Source organism: Malania oleifera, unplaced genomic scaffold (assembly GCF_029873635.1).
Source record: "Malania oleifera isolate guangnan ecotype guangnan unplaced genomic scaffold, ASM2987363v1 ctg346, whole genome shotgun sequence".
NCBI lineage: Eukaryota > Viridiplantae > Streptophyta > Magnoliopsida > Santalales > Ximeniaceae > Malania > Malania oleifera.
Window position 1 is genome coordinate 14,712 of NW_026651896.1, and position 17,867 is coordinate 32,578.

A 17,867-nucleotide genomic window follows, 5' to 3' on the forward strand; every position below is an offset into this window, starting at 1 on the left:
CATGCTATTAAAAATATGGAAACAAGATATCTACAATTAATATATTTATTCAAAAGATAGGGAAACACAATATATGCAATTAATATGTTTATTCAAAAAATTTGGAAACAAAATATTTTTAATTAATATGCTTAAAAAAAATATGAAAACAAAATATTTACGATTAGTATACAAAATATCTATAATTAATATGCTTATTCAAAATATCTACAATTAATATGCTTATTCAGAATATTTGGAAACAAAATATCTACAATTAATATTCAAAAAAATTAGGAAACAAAATATTTTTAATTAATTACGGTTGTTTGTAAATTATAGAAGTAAAATATTTACAATTAATCAAGGTTATTTACAAACTACAATATTCACAAAATAAGGAGTAATTAAAAGATTTATTAAATTTGAACTTGGGATAAATTCTAATTAATTAATGGCTCAACTCTCATAATCTCCAATGGAGTCGCAAAAGCTGTCGCAACGTCCCGGCGCGCGTGTGCCCTGGGCAGCGAAATAAAAATCAATTTTAATTTTCAAGAAAAAATATGGAATGTTAGAGTCGCCACTAACCTTTAGTTAGAACACATGATTACTATCCTATTAGGGGTAGAATGGGCCTACGTTACCAGAACTGGAAGAGGTAGAGGGTGCTTGCAGAGAGGCGTGGAGTATAGAGGGGAAGATTATGGGAGATATGGTGGCGAATGGAAAAACTGTGCGGGGCAGCAGGGGAGCCAAAAGACAAAGGGAGAGCAGAGGGGCTGAGTAGAAGCAAGATGGGTTTTTTATTTTTCTGTGCGCCCCGGTTCCACCCTCTTGGGTGTGTGCGTAGTGTTTTTATAGAAAAAACAGGGGGGCAGAGGAACCCTAGGGTTTCCGCCCCCCTCTCTTATCCTTTTTTCTTTTTTTCTCATTTTATTTTATTTATTATACTAAATAATAATAATAATCAAAATAATAAAGTAATAATCAAGATAATAATAATAATCACATTAATAATAATAATAATAGTAATAATGGTAAATAAAAAAAAATAATAGTAGTAGTAGTGGTAAAATAATAAAATAATGATGAGTACAATAAAAATAATAATAATAATAATAATAATAATAATAGTAAAAATAAAGATAATAGAAATAATAATAACAACTTTTGTTATATTGGGCCTAGAAAAAAATGGGGTGTCTACAATTATTATTATCACTATTTTTCAAAATGCATGCCCTGTATTAAATTAAATATGATGAAGTTCATTATAAAAATATAGCTAATTAATAACCTATTTTTAATATAAAATATTCCCAAATTATATATATATATATATATATATATATATAGGCATAGGCATACATGATGTGATCGCCATTCGTATTTCATAACCACCGTAAGTTCGGGGCAGCTGCGCGGAGCAATCGCCACGTGAACCTCCACCTTGGCAGCTAAGGGGAGGAATGAGAGAGCTAAAAAGACAGAAAAGAATAAAAGATGGCAGAGGACCACACCAACACACAATGTATGAACATAGCATAGCATAGCGTGTACATTTGCCCAATAATATCATTCCATTTCTGGAAACCGTAGGCTGCACAGCCCATCACCTACAGACAGAGAGGCTACTGCGCACACTGCCCTCCTGGCTCCTATCTCCTACCTCTCTCCCATCCTCCCTCGGCTCCCGCACCTTCCTCTGCCGAGATACCACCCTCCTGCACCGTCACCACACCACCTCACTTCCCCACCAGCTCTTCACGGCCAACTCACCCCCAGAGTAGCCGTACCGAGCTCCCAGCCGCCATAGCAACCTCCAGAACCCCCTTTGGTCACCACCTCCCTCGCAGCCTACTCACCATAGATCACTATCACCCTCCTGCTCCATCAAATCTCCATCATCCTCACGACAACCACCAGACCACCTCCCTCGCAGCCTACTCACCATAGATCACTATAACCCTCCTGCTCCATCAAATCTCCATCATCCTCATCTCCGCCGCCAGTGACCTCCACGGCCAGCTACCCCTTCACTGCCATGGTCCTCTCGCTCCCCCCGCGGTGAGCTTCCCGGCCATCCACACACACACACAGTATGCGCACCCAGTACACACACACACACGGTATGCGCACCCAGCACACACATTTGCTCGTATCCCTTGTCTGGTATTCCTTGAATAGTTTATTTATTATATGCTTGTGCTTTATTTTCATGTTATTATATCTGTGCATGTGTTAAGTGATTAATATCTGTAAGATTTGCGTGGTTGTGTAATATTCATTAGGCTTTCATGGTATATATTAAATAGTCAATAATATGGGGGTTAGGTTTTTAACGTTATGATATTTGTTTTAACAAATTAACATTCATGTTTATGTGTTTTTGTTGCATTTACTGCGTTGTAATATTTGTTGTAATAATTAATATTCATGTTCATATTTTTGGTGATTCGTATTTATCGTTTAGTATTTTTAATGCTTAATATTCATGCTCATATTTTTGTTGATTTATTACCGTCGTAAGTTCCATTAGCTCTCTCCTTGCTCTTAGCTCCTTTTTCGGGACTTGCCGTCTTCTTTTGAGCCCCCAACGTCATAGCAGGTTTCCCTTTTCCTGCTGCAACTTCTAAAAGCAGCCCCTCTATTGACAACCTCTGCAAGTGATTTCCCGTTCTTCTCTGCATGTGCTTGTGCATTTGCTAGCAGTTCTGCGCAAAAGCTCCTTGTAACAGCAGGCGTTGTTAGTTTGAGGCTTCCCTTCGACATGTTTCCCAAGATTTCTAATATCTCTCGGGTCTCTGCGATTTCTTCCTTCTGCTGGTGCATTCTTCTGCTTGTCTTCTCTGGGAGCAGTAGGTCTTGAAGTCATCTCTAATTCTTCCTGAGAATCGCCAAAGGCTCCTCCAATGCTCGTCAACAGTGACAATAGAAACGATTGGAGACTACCTTTGAGCGCCTCTCCTTCTTCGTTTGTGGTAGCCACCTCGAAACGCATACAGTCTCTCTCTCTCTCTCTGTGCAGTCGCTTCTTGCGCGTGCGTGCGTGAGTGAGTGAGTGAGTGTGAGAGAGAGAGAGAGAGAGAGAGAGAGAGAGAGAGAGAGAGAGGTACTAACTGTGGATGGGTTGTGGGGAAGTGTCGATAGTGAAGTTTTTTAGATTCTAATCAACAAATTAATTTAGAGGGAACACCAAAGCAAAACTCATATTGCTATCATCCAATGCCTTGTCTAGTGACTAACTTCTCAAATTCTGAAGTGTTTTTAATAAGCGAAAAAATCATTTTATTCATTGACTATTCTTCGTTTTCTTTCCCTCCACTAGAGGGAGGAAGAATGGAAAAATCACCTCCAACACCATAACCGCCGCCACCATATACCCTCCTCCCCTGCCACCACCATAACCTCCTCCCCTGCCACCACCATGACCACCGCCACCATAACGCTCCCCATACTTGCCATTCTTTGCATCATCTACTTGCTGGAGTAGCCGGCTGAGAGAGATGTTTGCAGATTGAAGATGTTTACGGATCAAGAATTCCTCAGTTGATCTAAGCCTTTTTTCCAGATTGAAGGAAGACTTTCTTAACATTACCGCAAGGGAAAGGAACTTCGCCTGATTTCTCCTGCTTCACTTGGAGGTTCTCCCATGGCTATTCTCAAGTCTTGAAAGTCAATTTCTCCAAAAGTAGTACCATTTGGTGTTTCCATAGGAGCAAAGCGAAAGGCAGAGATCCTCAAGCGTAATTTAGATGCCTTTCCCACAACTTATCTAGGGCTTTCATTAGGAGTGAAATCGAACTCTTGTCTTCTCTGGGACCTGATGGTGGTGATGTGGAAGTCAAAATTTTTGTTGATGGGAGATGGACTCATGCTTATTAATTCTGTCTTATCTAATCAGCCCATTTATTTCATGTCATTATTTTCCATTCCCAAGAAGGTAATTAGGGTTCTCAAGAGGATGCAAAGGAATTTTTTCTAGAGGGGTCCAGAAGAAAAATTTAAATACTCCCTTGCTAAATGGAGTTCTGTCATATGCTTCAAAGCCCAAGGCGGATTGGGCATTAAACAACTACTACAGTCAATGAACAAAGTTATTTTAAGTAAATGGATTTGGTGTTACGGCAAGGAAGACGAGGGGTTGTGGAAAACAATTTTATGCTCCAAATATAGTTGCAATGTCTCTGATCGGTGTATGCCTACAATCTCCGGAGGTTCTTGAAGAAGCCCTTGGAAACATATTACCAAACTCACGCCAACCGTTTGGGACCACTTGAGGATCATTGTTGGGGATAAGAGAAGAGCATATTTCTGATTAGACAAATGGGCAACAAAATTCACCCTTCAGGTCCTTTACTTGAATCTCTTTATGGTGGCCAAACAGAAGAATGCTACGGTGGCAGATTTCCTAACAACAGGACTTTTTGGGATATTTCACTCAACACACACGTTAAAGGTAAGGAGGTCAACAAAACTATTGAGTTGTTCAATTTGGTCTATAACGTCCATGTTTGCAGGGTAAGCCAGATTCATGTGTATGGGTACTCTCCACTACTCAGTCTTTTTTGGTCAAAAGCCTTTACAATCATCTTGCCCATTCGGGTTCTTAGCTCAATGTTAGAATTCCCCGGTCTCATCTATGGAGTATAATCATTCCCTCAAAAGTGAGTGTCTTTTGTTGGCTGACAATTAACAATAGGATTCTAACAAATGATAATCTGCAAAAAAGAAGCTGAGGTTAGCCTCTATGTGCTTCTTGTGCCACAAGGAAATTAAAGAAGTCAATCATCTCTTTCTTCATTGTCATTTTAGTAAGCAAGTTTGGGATCTTGTTTATCAAAGGACATCAAATCAAATTCTCATGCCAATTTCTTTGGCACCCATGTTCTTATTATGGAACTTTTCTAAGCTTAGGGGTTGCCTCATAAAAATGAAAGCAGCAATTCCGACAGTTATATGTTGGGAAATTTAGAAAAAGAGGAATGAAATAATTTTCAAGGACAAACGTTCCACAGTAGCAATGGTGTTTGATCGATGATATACAAATTTATATCAATGGACTAGGTCCAATGCCTCTTTGTCATCATCAGACTAGGAAAAGTTTTTATGTATCTTTTCTAATATGAAAGGGTGATTCTCTATTCACTTATGTATTCTTTCTATATTCGATATCTTTTAAGAATCTAAGCTCCTTGCTTTTTTTTTTCCTTTAATAAAATTACCTTCCTTTAAAAAAAAGTCCAAGGCAAAGAAATGGCCACAATAGGATGGAAGGACAGAACGTATCTTGACATAAGGTAGTTCGGCAAACCATTCCTAAAGCTGACAGAAAAGGCGCTCAGCAGGGGAGTTTTCTATATAGACTTTATCATGGACTATGGATGAATGATTGCAGAAGATTGACGGAGGAAATCAGCAAAATGAAGAGCTTTAGCAGGACATTCCACCCAATTACAGGGTATAAGCCGAACAGTGGTGAAAGCAGAATGAAGAAAAAGAGTATTACCAAGAAATCTTATGTTCAGGTTCTAATGGAGGGTATTACCACAAACGGGGAGTGCAAGATAACGTTCAATTGATTTCCTAAAGGGATGCCTCATGGCGGCTTCAACATCGATTTGAAGGCTATAGGAAAGTAGTGTGTCAATGAATGGAACATTAAGGATGGCTTTGAAATAAGAAGGCTGACTTTTGATCGCTTGCTATTCATTTTTGATAGCAAGGAAAAAGCAGATGATGTCTGGAGAACGGGCAGAAGATTTGTAGATAGGAAATATTTGGGCAAGCAAGTGCGGCCACCATATTCGTCGTTTATTGCTTCTCTTATCTGATGGTCGTTTTTAAGTTCAGAGGCACGAGCGTTTTTGGTTTTATTAGATGCACAATTGTAGACATATTTAAGGACAGCAAGTAATATTTATGTCATATTTTTATACAAAAATATAATTTTTTTACATGAATACTTTTTATTAAAGTTTGTGTTACATTAATATTTTATTCTATTTTATTTGTAAGAGAACATTTCTTGAAATATAAGATATTATTGATATTTGAGTACATTTGAAAATTAAAAAAAAAAAAAAAAGAGACTATTTGACAATAAAACTTTGGGCGATGAAAAGTCAAAAACCATTTTTCTTTAGTTTAAATATTTGATTTTTTGGTTTTAAGTTTCATATTTATTTAATTTTTCTTGTTTATTAGGATTTGAGAGAGTTATTTACAAACTACAACCTACAAAAGGCTTTAAATCCATGCATGGAAGTCTTGATTGAGCGCGTAAACCACATTTGGATATCTCCACAAAACAATTTTTTAAATTTGTTTATTTACTTCAAAATGTTATAAACAAAATGGAAATAAAAGATAACACAAAATGATGGGTGGAGAGGAACACTCAGTCACTGGATGTGACTGAAACTCAGTGAGGATAAATACCAAACAAGTATATTTCAATCTGAAAAATAATACAGAGGAATTCAAACAACAAAATCTCTCGCTCACTCACTGGCTTTCAACTCTCAACACACCACACTTACAATGCACACATACTCACCTATTTATAGCAATTACAGAAAACAAATAATCAACAATGGTGGCTAGTTTGGTAAGGTTGGTAGCCAAATTTTGCTTAACTTCAATGGACGTGGGCTGCCGGTTGATGAAGCTTCTACAGTCAAATCTTGCTGCCACCGTCCCACTGTTCTCAAGTTTAATTTTCAACATCCCCCCTTAAACTTGACTCTCCTAACTTTGTCATTCCGAGCATTGTCTTCAATCTTGCAAAAATATCATGCCTGAGTGGTTTTGTGAAAATGTCAGCAATCTGATCATACGTTCTGCAAGATATCAATTCCACTTCTTTCTTCCTGTAACCCTTGACGACATGTTTTGCTTTGTATCTCTGGATTTCTCTTTGAGTGTTCTTCTTGGTCTTGTAGACCCATTTTACATCAATAGTTTTGCAGCTCTTTGGAAGATTTGTCAACTCCCAAGTCTTGTTCTTTTTGATGGATTCAATCTTCTCATCCATCATTTTTCTCCATTTGTTTTCTTCGTTAGCTTTCTCAAAGCTAACTGGGTCACTGGTTAACAATAGACAGTAAAGAGTAACATACTCTTCAATTAGTTCTGTATTTTCATACAGATCGGCTAGATTTCGAGCTCCTCTAGGTCTCATGTCTGAGATTTCACGCTCTATTGGTGATGGAGCTTCATTTGTCTGTGGTGAACCATGTGGAGGTGTCTGCAGCTCAGGAATTTGTGGCTCGATAGCCACTTCTCTTGTCTGTGTAGGTTCTTCTCCTTCAAGTGTCAATTCCGCATCTTTGGAACATTCAGCCTGGTCCCATTTCCAGGATTCATTTTCTTCAAAGATGACATCCCGACTGTGAAAGACTTTCTTGTTGATGGGATTGTAAAGTCGATATCCCATGGTGCTGTCACCGTATCCTACAAGGATACACTTCTCTCCTTTATCATCCAGCTTTGTCCTTCTTGCTTCTGGGATCTTGGCGTAGGCTATGGAGCCAAACACCCTAAGATGACTCACACTGGGCTTGTGAGTACTCCAGGCTTCATATGGTGTCTTTGTATCAAGACTCTTCGTCGGACACCTATTGAGCAGATAGACTGCACATGACACTGCTTCTGCCCAAAAACTCTTGGGCACATTTTTATCCTTTAACATGCTTCTAGCCATGTTAAGGATTGTGCGGTTCTTCCTTTCGGCTACACCATTCAACTGGAGAGTGTATGATGGTGTGAACTGTTTCTGAATTCCTTGTTGTCTAAGGAATTCCAGGAAAGCTTCGTCTTTGTACTCTCCTCCTTGGTCTGACCAGAGTGACTTGATGCGGAAGCCACTCTGTTTCTCCACAAGAGTTTTGAACTCTTTGAACTTATCGAATACCTCTGACTTCCTTTTCAAGAAGTAGACCCAGGTCTTCCTGCTGTAGTCGTCGATGAAGGTGAGGAAGTATCGATTCTGTCCATTCGAAAATGGTCTTAATGGACCACACACATCTGTGTGTATTAGCTGGAGCGGCATGGTTGATCTCCAGTCGGCTTGCTTTCCAAAGCTGTTTCTGTGTTGCTTGCTCAAAATACAGCTTTCACATATCACATTTGGATGATGGATATTTGGTAAGCCTTTCGCCATCTTCTTGCTTCCCAATTGTTTCAAACTTTCAAAGTTTAGATGCCCATACCTTAGATGCCATAACCAGTCTTTGTCTTTGATGATAGCGCTCAAACACCTTGGCGTATCATGTTGGATGGCGAGCGGAAACATTCGATTCTTTGCCATTTGAACTCGAGTAACAAGCTTTCCTCGAGCATCTATTATCACCATCTGCTTATCACTGAGGCTAATTCGATAGCCTCTCTCCACGAGCTGTCCGAGACTAAGTATATTAGTCTTCATGGCTGGCATATAGTAGACGTTGGAAATGTAAGCATGATCTCCAGACTTTTGTTTGATCAAAACATCTCCTCTCCCTTGGACTGGGATTTTAGAATTATCGCCGAAAGAGATCTCCCCCTGAACTTTCTCATTAAGTTCAAAGAATAAGTTCTTCCTGCCAGTCATATGGTTGCTGGCTCCAGAATCAAGGTACCAAACACTCTGGTCCTGAGGAGTTGCATTGTGTGCCATCAGCATCAACGACTCTCCATCTGCATGATCAGTTTCGGCAAGGTTGACCTCCTCGCTAACCTTTTCTTGTTGTCGCCTCCAACATTCATTGCTATAGTGTCCATACTTGTGACAATTGTAGCATTGAATGTTTCTTTTGTCTACATTCGATCGATTATTGTATCCTCCTCTTCTTCCTTGTCCTCTGCCTTGTGGGACATAGCTTTGTTGATTTCGTCCTCCTCTAGTGGGATCTCTTCTGCATCTGCCACCTTCTCTGGAGTTAAAATTTCCAGAGTTTCTTCCACGAGATCCTCGGTCTCGTCCTCTTCCTTGTTGTGACGTCCCTCCTTTGTCGTATCTATCTGTAGTGAGGGACAACTTCGTTTGGAGAGCTTGCTCCAGTGCTTTATCATCACTTCTTCTATTGACTTTTTGCTCATGGGCTTGGAGTGAGCCCACAAGTTCTTCTACAGACATTGTTTCCAAGTCTTTTGTTTCTTCTAGGGTCACAGCTATATAATCATATTTTGGATCTAAAGATCGCAAAATTTTTTCACAAATTCTCTCGTCATTGAGAATTTCTCCATTTCTTCTTAATTGATTTGATACTACCATTACTCGTGTATAGTAGTCTGTAATGGATTCAGTAGACTTCATTTTGAGAGATTCGAACTCACCTCGCAATGTCTGAAGACGAATCTTTTTTACTTTATCTGCACCTTTGTGTGTTCGATGGAGAGAGTCCCAAACTTCTTTATATGTCTTTGCGGAGGCGATGATTTCGAACGTGGCCTCATCAAGGCCTTGGTAGATTATGGATTTTGCCTTGCAATCTTTCTTTCGATCGGCTCGCAAGGTCGTTCTTTGAGCTTCGGGCATAACTGCTTCGGCTTCTTTTGATGGACTTTCTCTGTACCCATCTTCAACGATGTCCATGACATCCTGAGAACCTAGAAGGGCTCTCATTTGAATCAACCAGTTGTCATAATTCTCTCGGGTCAATTTTGGAATGACCGATTGGATAGTACCGTTAGCCATCGAATTCAATATATAAAAAACAGAGAGATGGGGACTGATTTAGGTAAATCTAATGGCACCAATAAATTCAGAAGATTGAAAAACCTTAGGAACCGGTTTTGGTTTGCAAAGAACCGGTCCAAAACTCACTGAACCGGCTATAGGAAATTCTGGTGAATTTTTTTAACTAACCGGTTTAACTTAACGGCCGTTTAACGGCGTTAATGATCCCGTTACACCAAGTGGCGTTCTCTGCGCGTGCCGCGTGTCCGCTTCTGGAGGCGGGTCGGATGCGGGTCAAGTCTCGGGTACGGATCCGGGTTGCTGGTCGCTGGATCCGGTTCTCGGGTCGATGGGCCGGGTTGCGGGTCGCTGTCCGGGTCGGATCTCGCCAATCGGGCGAAGAAGATGCGTGCGGGAGCGTGAGGCGCGTGTCGCCGTCGCCGGAGTCTTCGTCGGCGCGTGCGGCGCGTGGGAAGAACGCTGTCTTCGTGGGAGGCGCGTGGGAGAGCGTGTAGTGTCCTCCGGTGTCCGTTTGAGACGTGGTTTTCACCGTTGGAATCGTCTTGGATGGAATTTCAAAATGATAGGCTCAATTTGAATTTTGAGCAACTTCAAAACTGGGAGAAAATCGGATTTCTCCTCTGTTCGCCTCTGTTTGGCGAATTCCGGCGTACCTAGATGCTCTGATACCACTGATGGGTGGAGAGGAACACTCAGTCACTGGATGTGACTGAAACTCAGTGAGGATAAATACCAAACAAGTATATTTCAATCTGAAAAATAATACAGAGGAATTCAAACAACAAAATCTCTCGCTCACTCACTGGCTTTCAACTCTCAACACACCACACTTACAATGCACACATACTCACCTATTTATAGCAATTACAGAAAACAAATAATCAACAATGGTGGCTAGTTTGGTAAGGTTGGTAGCCAAATTTTGCTTAACTTCAATGGAGGTGGGCTGCCGGTTGATGAAGCTTCTGCAGTCAAATCTTGCTGCCACCGTCCCACTGTTCTCAAGTTTAATTTTCAACACAAAAGCTATGTCAACCCTATTTAATTAAAGGTGTACTGCGAGGAAATATTATATCAGATCATCCAAAATAATACCCACTTTAAAAGCAATATTATTTGATTATGTGAATATTTTTGGACTCTAAATAATTCAAAATGAAAATGATTCTTGACAGTTGCTAAAAGCAAATTGAATTTATTATTTTCAACCTTTTTTTTTGTAGCATAGTGATCATAAAGTTAGAATCTTGCAAGTATTTTTTTTACTAATTATTTTTAATATTTTTATTTTAATAACTTTTTATTTTGCCAAATGCAGGACTCACCGTAGATCCTACAGTCTTCCGGTCACTCAAGATGAACTACAGAGTATGTTCTTAATTTTTTTTTTCAAAAAAATGTAGGACTCTAATTCTTAAATATGTTTTAGTTACATCCATCATATTAAAACTTATGAAATGAAATTATTTTGACAAGAAAAATAAATATGGAAGTAATGTTCAATGAATATATAAACTCTTTGATTTAACTTTTTAGTTCAATAGTACTTCCTTGAGGATTTTGTAATTAATAAAAGAAATTATTGAAAATATATTAATTAAGATGTACTAAACAATTGGTTTGGTGTTATATATATTAAAGTGACCTACATAGCTAACCTCATGAGTGAATCTAATGTTTTTTCAATTTAAGATATGATTGTGCCATTTACCTTTTGCAATTGCATTTGCACTATTTAACTTTTTACTTTACCACATGTTAATTCAGTCGTGACATGGCTCAAAAAATGAAGCATAACCTACTTCAATTTAAGTAGGAGGAATGTGATCCATGAGTTGTAGGGTTAGGTGGACCATACTAATAAAGGCTCAAAGCACGAACTACGTGCTACTCTCCATACAATCAACGGCCACAAATGCATGCATCTGTGTATTTTGTCCTCCTCCACCCTAGGATTTCTCAAAACTAAAAGACACAACGGGAAAAGAGGTTGAGAACCCAATACATATCTATTCCTATCCCTCTCAATGTAAACTTGATATTTCCAACAATGAAGTTAAGTCCAAGCTCTATCCATTGAGGCCTCTCTTTTAAGAATCATTTAATTTGAAGTAACCTACTTGTTATGTAGCAAGGCCATATACAAAATACTTAAAAAGAATTTTTATTTTGGAGTAGGCATGCATACAACTTTGACAACAAACAATTTGACGATGAAAAATTTTAAAGCTAAGATAAATGAAGCCTAACATTACTACCTTAGGCTAATTTAGTGGTGGCATGACCTCAAGAAATGAAGTCTAATATTGATACCTTAAGCTAGTCATAACCTTAAAGGTAACTTGCATCTTCCTCTCTATATCCCCTTCTAACTTGTCAATATTAACTTAAATCTTCAACAATGAAGTTAAATTTAAACTCTATCCATTAAGGTGTCTCTCTTAAGGATTATTCAATTTGAAGTATCCTATTTGTGTAATAAGGCAATATACAAAATTCTTGGAAGATTTAGTTTGGTGTAGGCATGCGTATAACTTAGACATCTAAAAATTCGACATTGTAAAATTTTATAACTAAGAGAAAGATTTAATATATTAGAACATTGAAGAGCTGCCTTTGGTTTGTAACTATAACATATATTTCTAAAATTCTAGTCTTTTAACATGGTTTTATATTTTCGATGGACCAATATGACTCTATTAATATGCTTTATCACATTTTTTGCATTCCAATAAAGGCATAAAATGTCAAATGAAGCCTAATAAAATACTTATCAATTTCATTTATGGCTAACAAAGAGGTTTACATGTTTTTTGTGAAGCTACTGCTGCGGTATTGTTGTTGTTGCTATTGCTGCTATTGTTAATTTTTAATCACTCAATTCTTAATTACAGGTGTTATAACAACCTATTGGGATGAGGTATCTCTCTCTCTCTCTCACACACACACAGACACAGAAATACACAAAAATATACGAATTCTTAATTACTGGTGTTATTTATGCCTTCTTATAAATATTTCTTGTTAATTATATTGGCACTATTTTGGATACATACTACTAGTGCCTATACTTTGAAAACACTTATTTCAGACCTTAGTTTTTTGGGCAAAGATAATTATTTATGTTACATGTTGTATTTTTAAAATTTGGTCACACTGCATTAAATAAATAGTGAAGATAAATCATTTACCTGCATTGCTAATTTCATTTCTAGTCGTCGACTTTTATTAGTAAACTAGTGAAAACACTTTAACATCAAAATGCTACTTTTGTGATGATTAAATATTAATGCATAGAAATTAAACAAGATTAAGTCTTTAAGTGGACATTTTCTTAATGTATTTTTTTTAAAATTATTTGGATAAAAAATAAGGTTAACAAAAACTATCCTTTACACACGTTCATATACCATACAATATTTTTTTAGCAAAAAAAAAAAAAAAAGAATTGAAAAATAAAATAATCAAACAAGTTAATTATAATTAATTTCTATATTGTATTATAACTTCTTTTATTTGTATACACTTGTGTTTTCAATGAAATTATGGATGTCTTTGTTGTAATTATGTTATTTAACTTATTTCCTAGACAATGATTGGATTATAGGTAAAGATTGTATTACATACTTTCCTCATACCCATAATTTAGATTGGGTGGGGGTGGGGGGGTTTACTATCTCATCTCACCTCAATTCCACTTAATATCTTTAGATTTTTATGATTTTTTTAGCCAGATTGCACAACTTCTATTGATGTTTTCATACTTTTCACAATTTTAAACCTTTATATACCACAGGATATTCTATTAGTTTAATAATTAAATAGGTTAATTATAATTACTTTCTATGTACTACTATGATATTTTTATTTACTTGCGTTGTTCTTCAAACTATGAATGCTCTCTTAATTATCACTGCTTGTTATGATTATGTTGGTTTACTTATTTTGTACACAATAGTTGGATTACATATTGACATTGTACCACCACGCTTTCTCCATACTCGTGCTTTGGATGGGGGAGTAATTATCCTGTTTTACTTCATTTTCATTTTCTTTATGATTTTAGTAATGTGTTGAAAAATTTGCGTAAGTGAGATAGAGAGAAAGACAGAAAGAGAAAACATTTAAAATGGGATTATAAATTAGGAGAATTTTCCTATTTTCAACCATTATAGTGATAGTCTAATGTCTTGTCGCTTTAAATTTAATTTTTTTAATTATATTTACTAAACAAAAATTTCAAATAGCTCTTCGAAAAAAATAAATTAGAATATTGTATTTAGATAATGCAAGACTTAAATACCAAAACCAGCTAAAGTAAAGAAAAATTGAGCAGTTACATCCTATTAAGTAGTGCAAGAACTTATTAGTAGCAACTTTTGTTGACATGTTTGTTGTATTTTCCTTTATTTTTAAGTTTCTATTATTAGCTTTCATTTGATACGGAAATTATTAAAAACCCAAAGTAATCTAGTACCAGAGGGCTACTATTGCAAATTAAGTTTTAAGATATATAATAATGTTTAGTGGAGAATAAAAAAATTCTTATATATGTATATATGAATTAAAAATAAATGTAATGGAAAAACATATTTGAATTTTTATAAAATAAAAATAAAAAAAGTGCCAAAAAATTAATTTACTCATTTCAACATGAATATACAATAGGATATTTTAATTTGAATACAAAAAAGGAATAAAAAAATATAATAATTAAACACCATTACTACAATTAATTTCTTTTCATAGAATGTATTTACTTTGTATTCACTTGCAAATTTTTTTTTTCCAAACTATGACTCCTTATCATTATTTGATAAAATTACGTTATTTTACTTATTTTTTATACAACTGTTGGATCATAGATTGAATCTGGACCTGAGCTTGGACCTGGCTCTCCCTCTACACATTCTCTGAATATTGAGGTGATTCTTTTTTTCTCCATTCTTTTTTCTTTTTAATTTGTTCCTTTTTCAACACTTTTTTGCACAAAATTCTACTAATGTGCCGAATAATTTGCATGAGAAATAAGGAAGAGGGCATACCACAACGAAAAAATAATATGAAAATATATCTTAAGAAATTTTTAACGGTTTCAATTGTGTGGTGGTTGTCAAATATCTTAGTGTTTGAAGCATAAGAGTTAGATTCATTAAGTATGACATTAATTGAATCTTCTACAAAGTCAATGCCTAAATCATCAAAAACACTTTGCTTTGAAGCATAAGAGTTAGATTCATTAAGTATGACATTAATTGAATCTTCTACAACTAAGGTTCTTTTATTATAGACTTTATAAGCCTTGTTAGTTGTAGAATAACCAAGGAAAATACCCTCATCAACCTTTGAATCAAACTTTTTCATTTTATTATTTTTTATACAATGCCTTTTAAGTTGTATTTGTTTGAATTTTCTTTCAAATTATGAATTTTTCCTTATACTAATTTGGTATAATTATGTTGTTTTACTTATTATTTGTTATACAATGTCACGATTCTAGATTCAAGAAATAGGAGACTCCCCTCCGACTCGTACTTCCGAAACGGAGGTAACTCTCTTATTCTCAATCCTGCTCCTTTTAAATTTTTTTCATTAGAATTTTATTTCAAATGTTTGTTGGGCTTTTTGTGGAGCCTAGTTGTGTTTTAATTTGGATGACGACCCGACCCCTATTTAATTAGAGATCTCTATCCTAAGGCTTAGTCCATGGAGCGAAGGCTTGGGCCATGTTGTATCCCATTCGGAACGGAACCCTAGGCGCAACATATAAAAATGGTGCTTTCGGGTGATTAGGTTTGGTGTGTATTGTATCCGCGAGAGAGCGTGAGCGAGAGGATTGTATCGCTGCACTCTTTGTGCTTTCTTCCTGATAATATTGAAATCCCTGCAACTCCGTGGACGTAGGCAAAATTGCCGAACCACGTAAATATTGTCTTGTGCGTGTGATTGAATTTTTTTTTGGCGTTATTCTTTCTCTATTTGTTTCTCACAGGTTTCAGGAATTTGTTCTTTATTCCCAACAACGTTGAATGTTTTCCTTCTTGTGATTTGGTAAATTATGTTTTTTTTTACTTATCTTCCATTCAATTTTTCCATTCCTTATGCAAATACCAGACTCACCCCCTACCCATCCCTTAAATAGGGAGGTAACTCTCCTATTCTCACTCCAATAGATCTTTCGCTATATCTTGTTGTCGGCCTTTTAAAACTATTTGTATGATATAGATACAAAAAAAAAAAAAAACCAAACCTACAACAAGAAAAAAAGATTAAATGAAGGTAGTAGGGAATTTTTATCCTTTTCAACTATTGTCGTGTGTATCTGATTTCCTAGTCATTTTAAAATTTTTTGTTATGTTTATTGCAATAAACTTATGGGGGCTCTTTGGCAATAAATTTGAACATAAGGTTTTGATCAATATTCTAATATGCCTTAGATTTTTAATTGTATGAAGAAAACTTACCGCCTCTTAATTGATGGGTGAGCTTTTGTCTATTGTTGCATTGGTTCAGCTTTTTTGACCTCTTGAACTTCTTGATCTTATTCTTTTTTATCCTCTTGAATCTTCATCTCTCCAAAGTCAATGCCTAAATCATCAAAAACACTTTGATTCATTAAGTATGACATTAATTGAATCTTCTACAACTAAGGTTCTTTTATTATAGACTTTATAAGCCTTGTTAGTTGTAGAATAATCAAGGAAAATACCCTCATCAACCTTTGAATCAAACTTTTTCAATTTATTATTTTTTATACAATGCCTTTTAAGTTGTATTTGTTTGAATTTTCTTTCAAATTATGGATGTTTTTCTTATACTAATTTGGTATAATTATGTTGTTTTACTTATTATTTGTTATACAATGTCACGATTCTAGATTCAAGAAGTAGGAGACTCTCCTCCGACTCGTACCTCAGAAACAGAGGTAACTCTCTTATTCACATTCCTACTCCTTTTAAATTGTATTCATTTGAATTTTATTTCAAATGTTGAATGTTTTCCTTTCTGTGATTTGGTAAATTGTTATTATTATTTTTTTTTACTTATCTTCCATTCAATTTTTTTTATTCCTCATGCAGATACCAGACTCTCCCCCTACCCATACCTTAAATAAAGAGGTAACTCTCCTATTCTCACTCCAATAGATCTTTCGCTATATCTTGTTGTCCTCTTTTTAAAACTATTTGCATGATATAGATACAAAAAAAAAAAAAAAAAAAAAAAGACAAACCTACAACAAGAAAAAAAAGATTATATGAAGGTATTTAGTAGGGAATTTTTATCCTTTTCAACTATTGTCGTGAGTGTCTGATTTCTTAGTCCTTTTAAAATTTTTTGTTATGTTTATTGCAATAAAAATTAGGGGGACTCTTTGGAAATAAATTTGAACATAATGTTTCGATCAATATTCTAATATGCCTTAGATTTTTAATTGTATGAAGAAAACTTACCGCCTCTTAATTGATGGGTGAGCTTGTCTATTGTTGCATTGGTTAAACTTTTTTGACCTCTTGAACTTCTTGAGCTTAATTTTTTTTATCCTCTTGAATCTTCATCTCTCCAAAGTCAATGTCTGAATCATCAAAAACACTTTGCTTTGAAGCATAAGGGTTAGATTCGTTAAGTATGACATTAAATGAGTCTTCTACAACTAAGGTTCTTTTATTATAGGCTGTATAAGCCTTGTTAGTTGTAGAATAACCAACGAAAATACCCTCATCAACCTTTGAATCAAACTTTTTCAATTTATTATTTTTTATACAATGCCTTTTAAGTTGTATTTGTTTGAATTTTCTTCCAAATTATGAATGTTTTCCTTATGATAATTTGGTATAATTATGTTGTTTTACTTATAATTTGTTATACAATGTCACGATTCTAGATTCAAGCAGTAGGAGAATCTCCTCTGACTCGTACCTCAGAAACGGAGGTAACTCTCTTATTTTCAATCCTACTCCTTTTAAATTGTGTTCATCTGAACTTTATTTCAAATGTTGAATGTTTTCCTTGTTGTGATTTGGTAAATTATGTTTGTTTTTTTTTCACTTATCTTTCATACAAATTTTCCATTCGTTATGCAAATACCAGACTCTCCCCCTACCCATACCTTAAATAGGGAGGTAACTCTCCTATTCTCACTCCAATAGATCTTTTGCACTATCTTGTTGTCCTTTTTTTAAAACTATTTGCATGATATAGATAC

At 35.6% G+C, this 17,867-nt stretch overlaps 1 protein-coding gene across 1 annotated transcript; it reads left to right on the plus strand.

Moving 5' to 3' along the window:
- Positions 1 to 1,779: 1,779 nt before the first annotated feature.
- On the plus strand, positions 1,780 to 16,809 carry LOC131147159 (uncharacterized). The gene is made up of 7 exons (XM_058096938.1): positions 1,780 to 2,049; positions 10,983 to 11,032; positions 12,559 to 12,584; positions 14,530 to 14,589; positions 15,165 to 15,212; positions 16,542 to 16,589; positions 16,744 to 16,809. Exons 1-7 carry the CDS (start codon positions 2,027 to 2,029, stop codon positions 16,807 to 16,809), a joined length of 321 nt encoding a protein of 106 aa, XP_057952921.1. The 5' UTR covers positions 1,780 to 2,026.
- Positions 16,810 to 17,867: the final 1,058 nt, after the last annotated feature.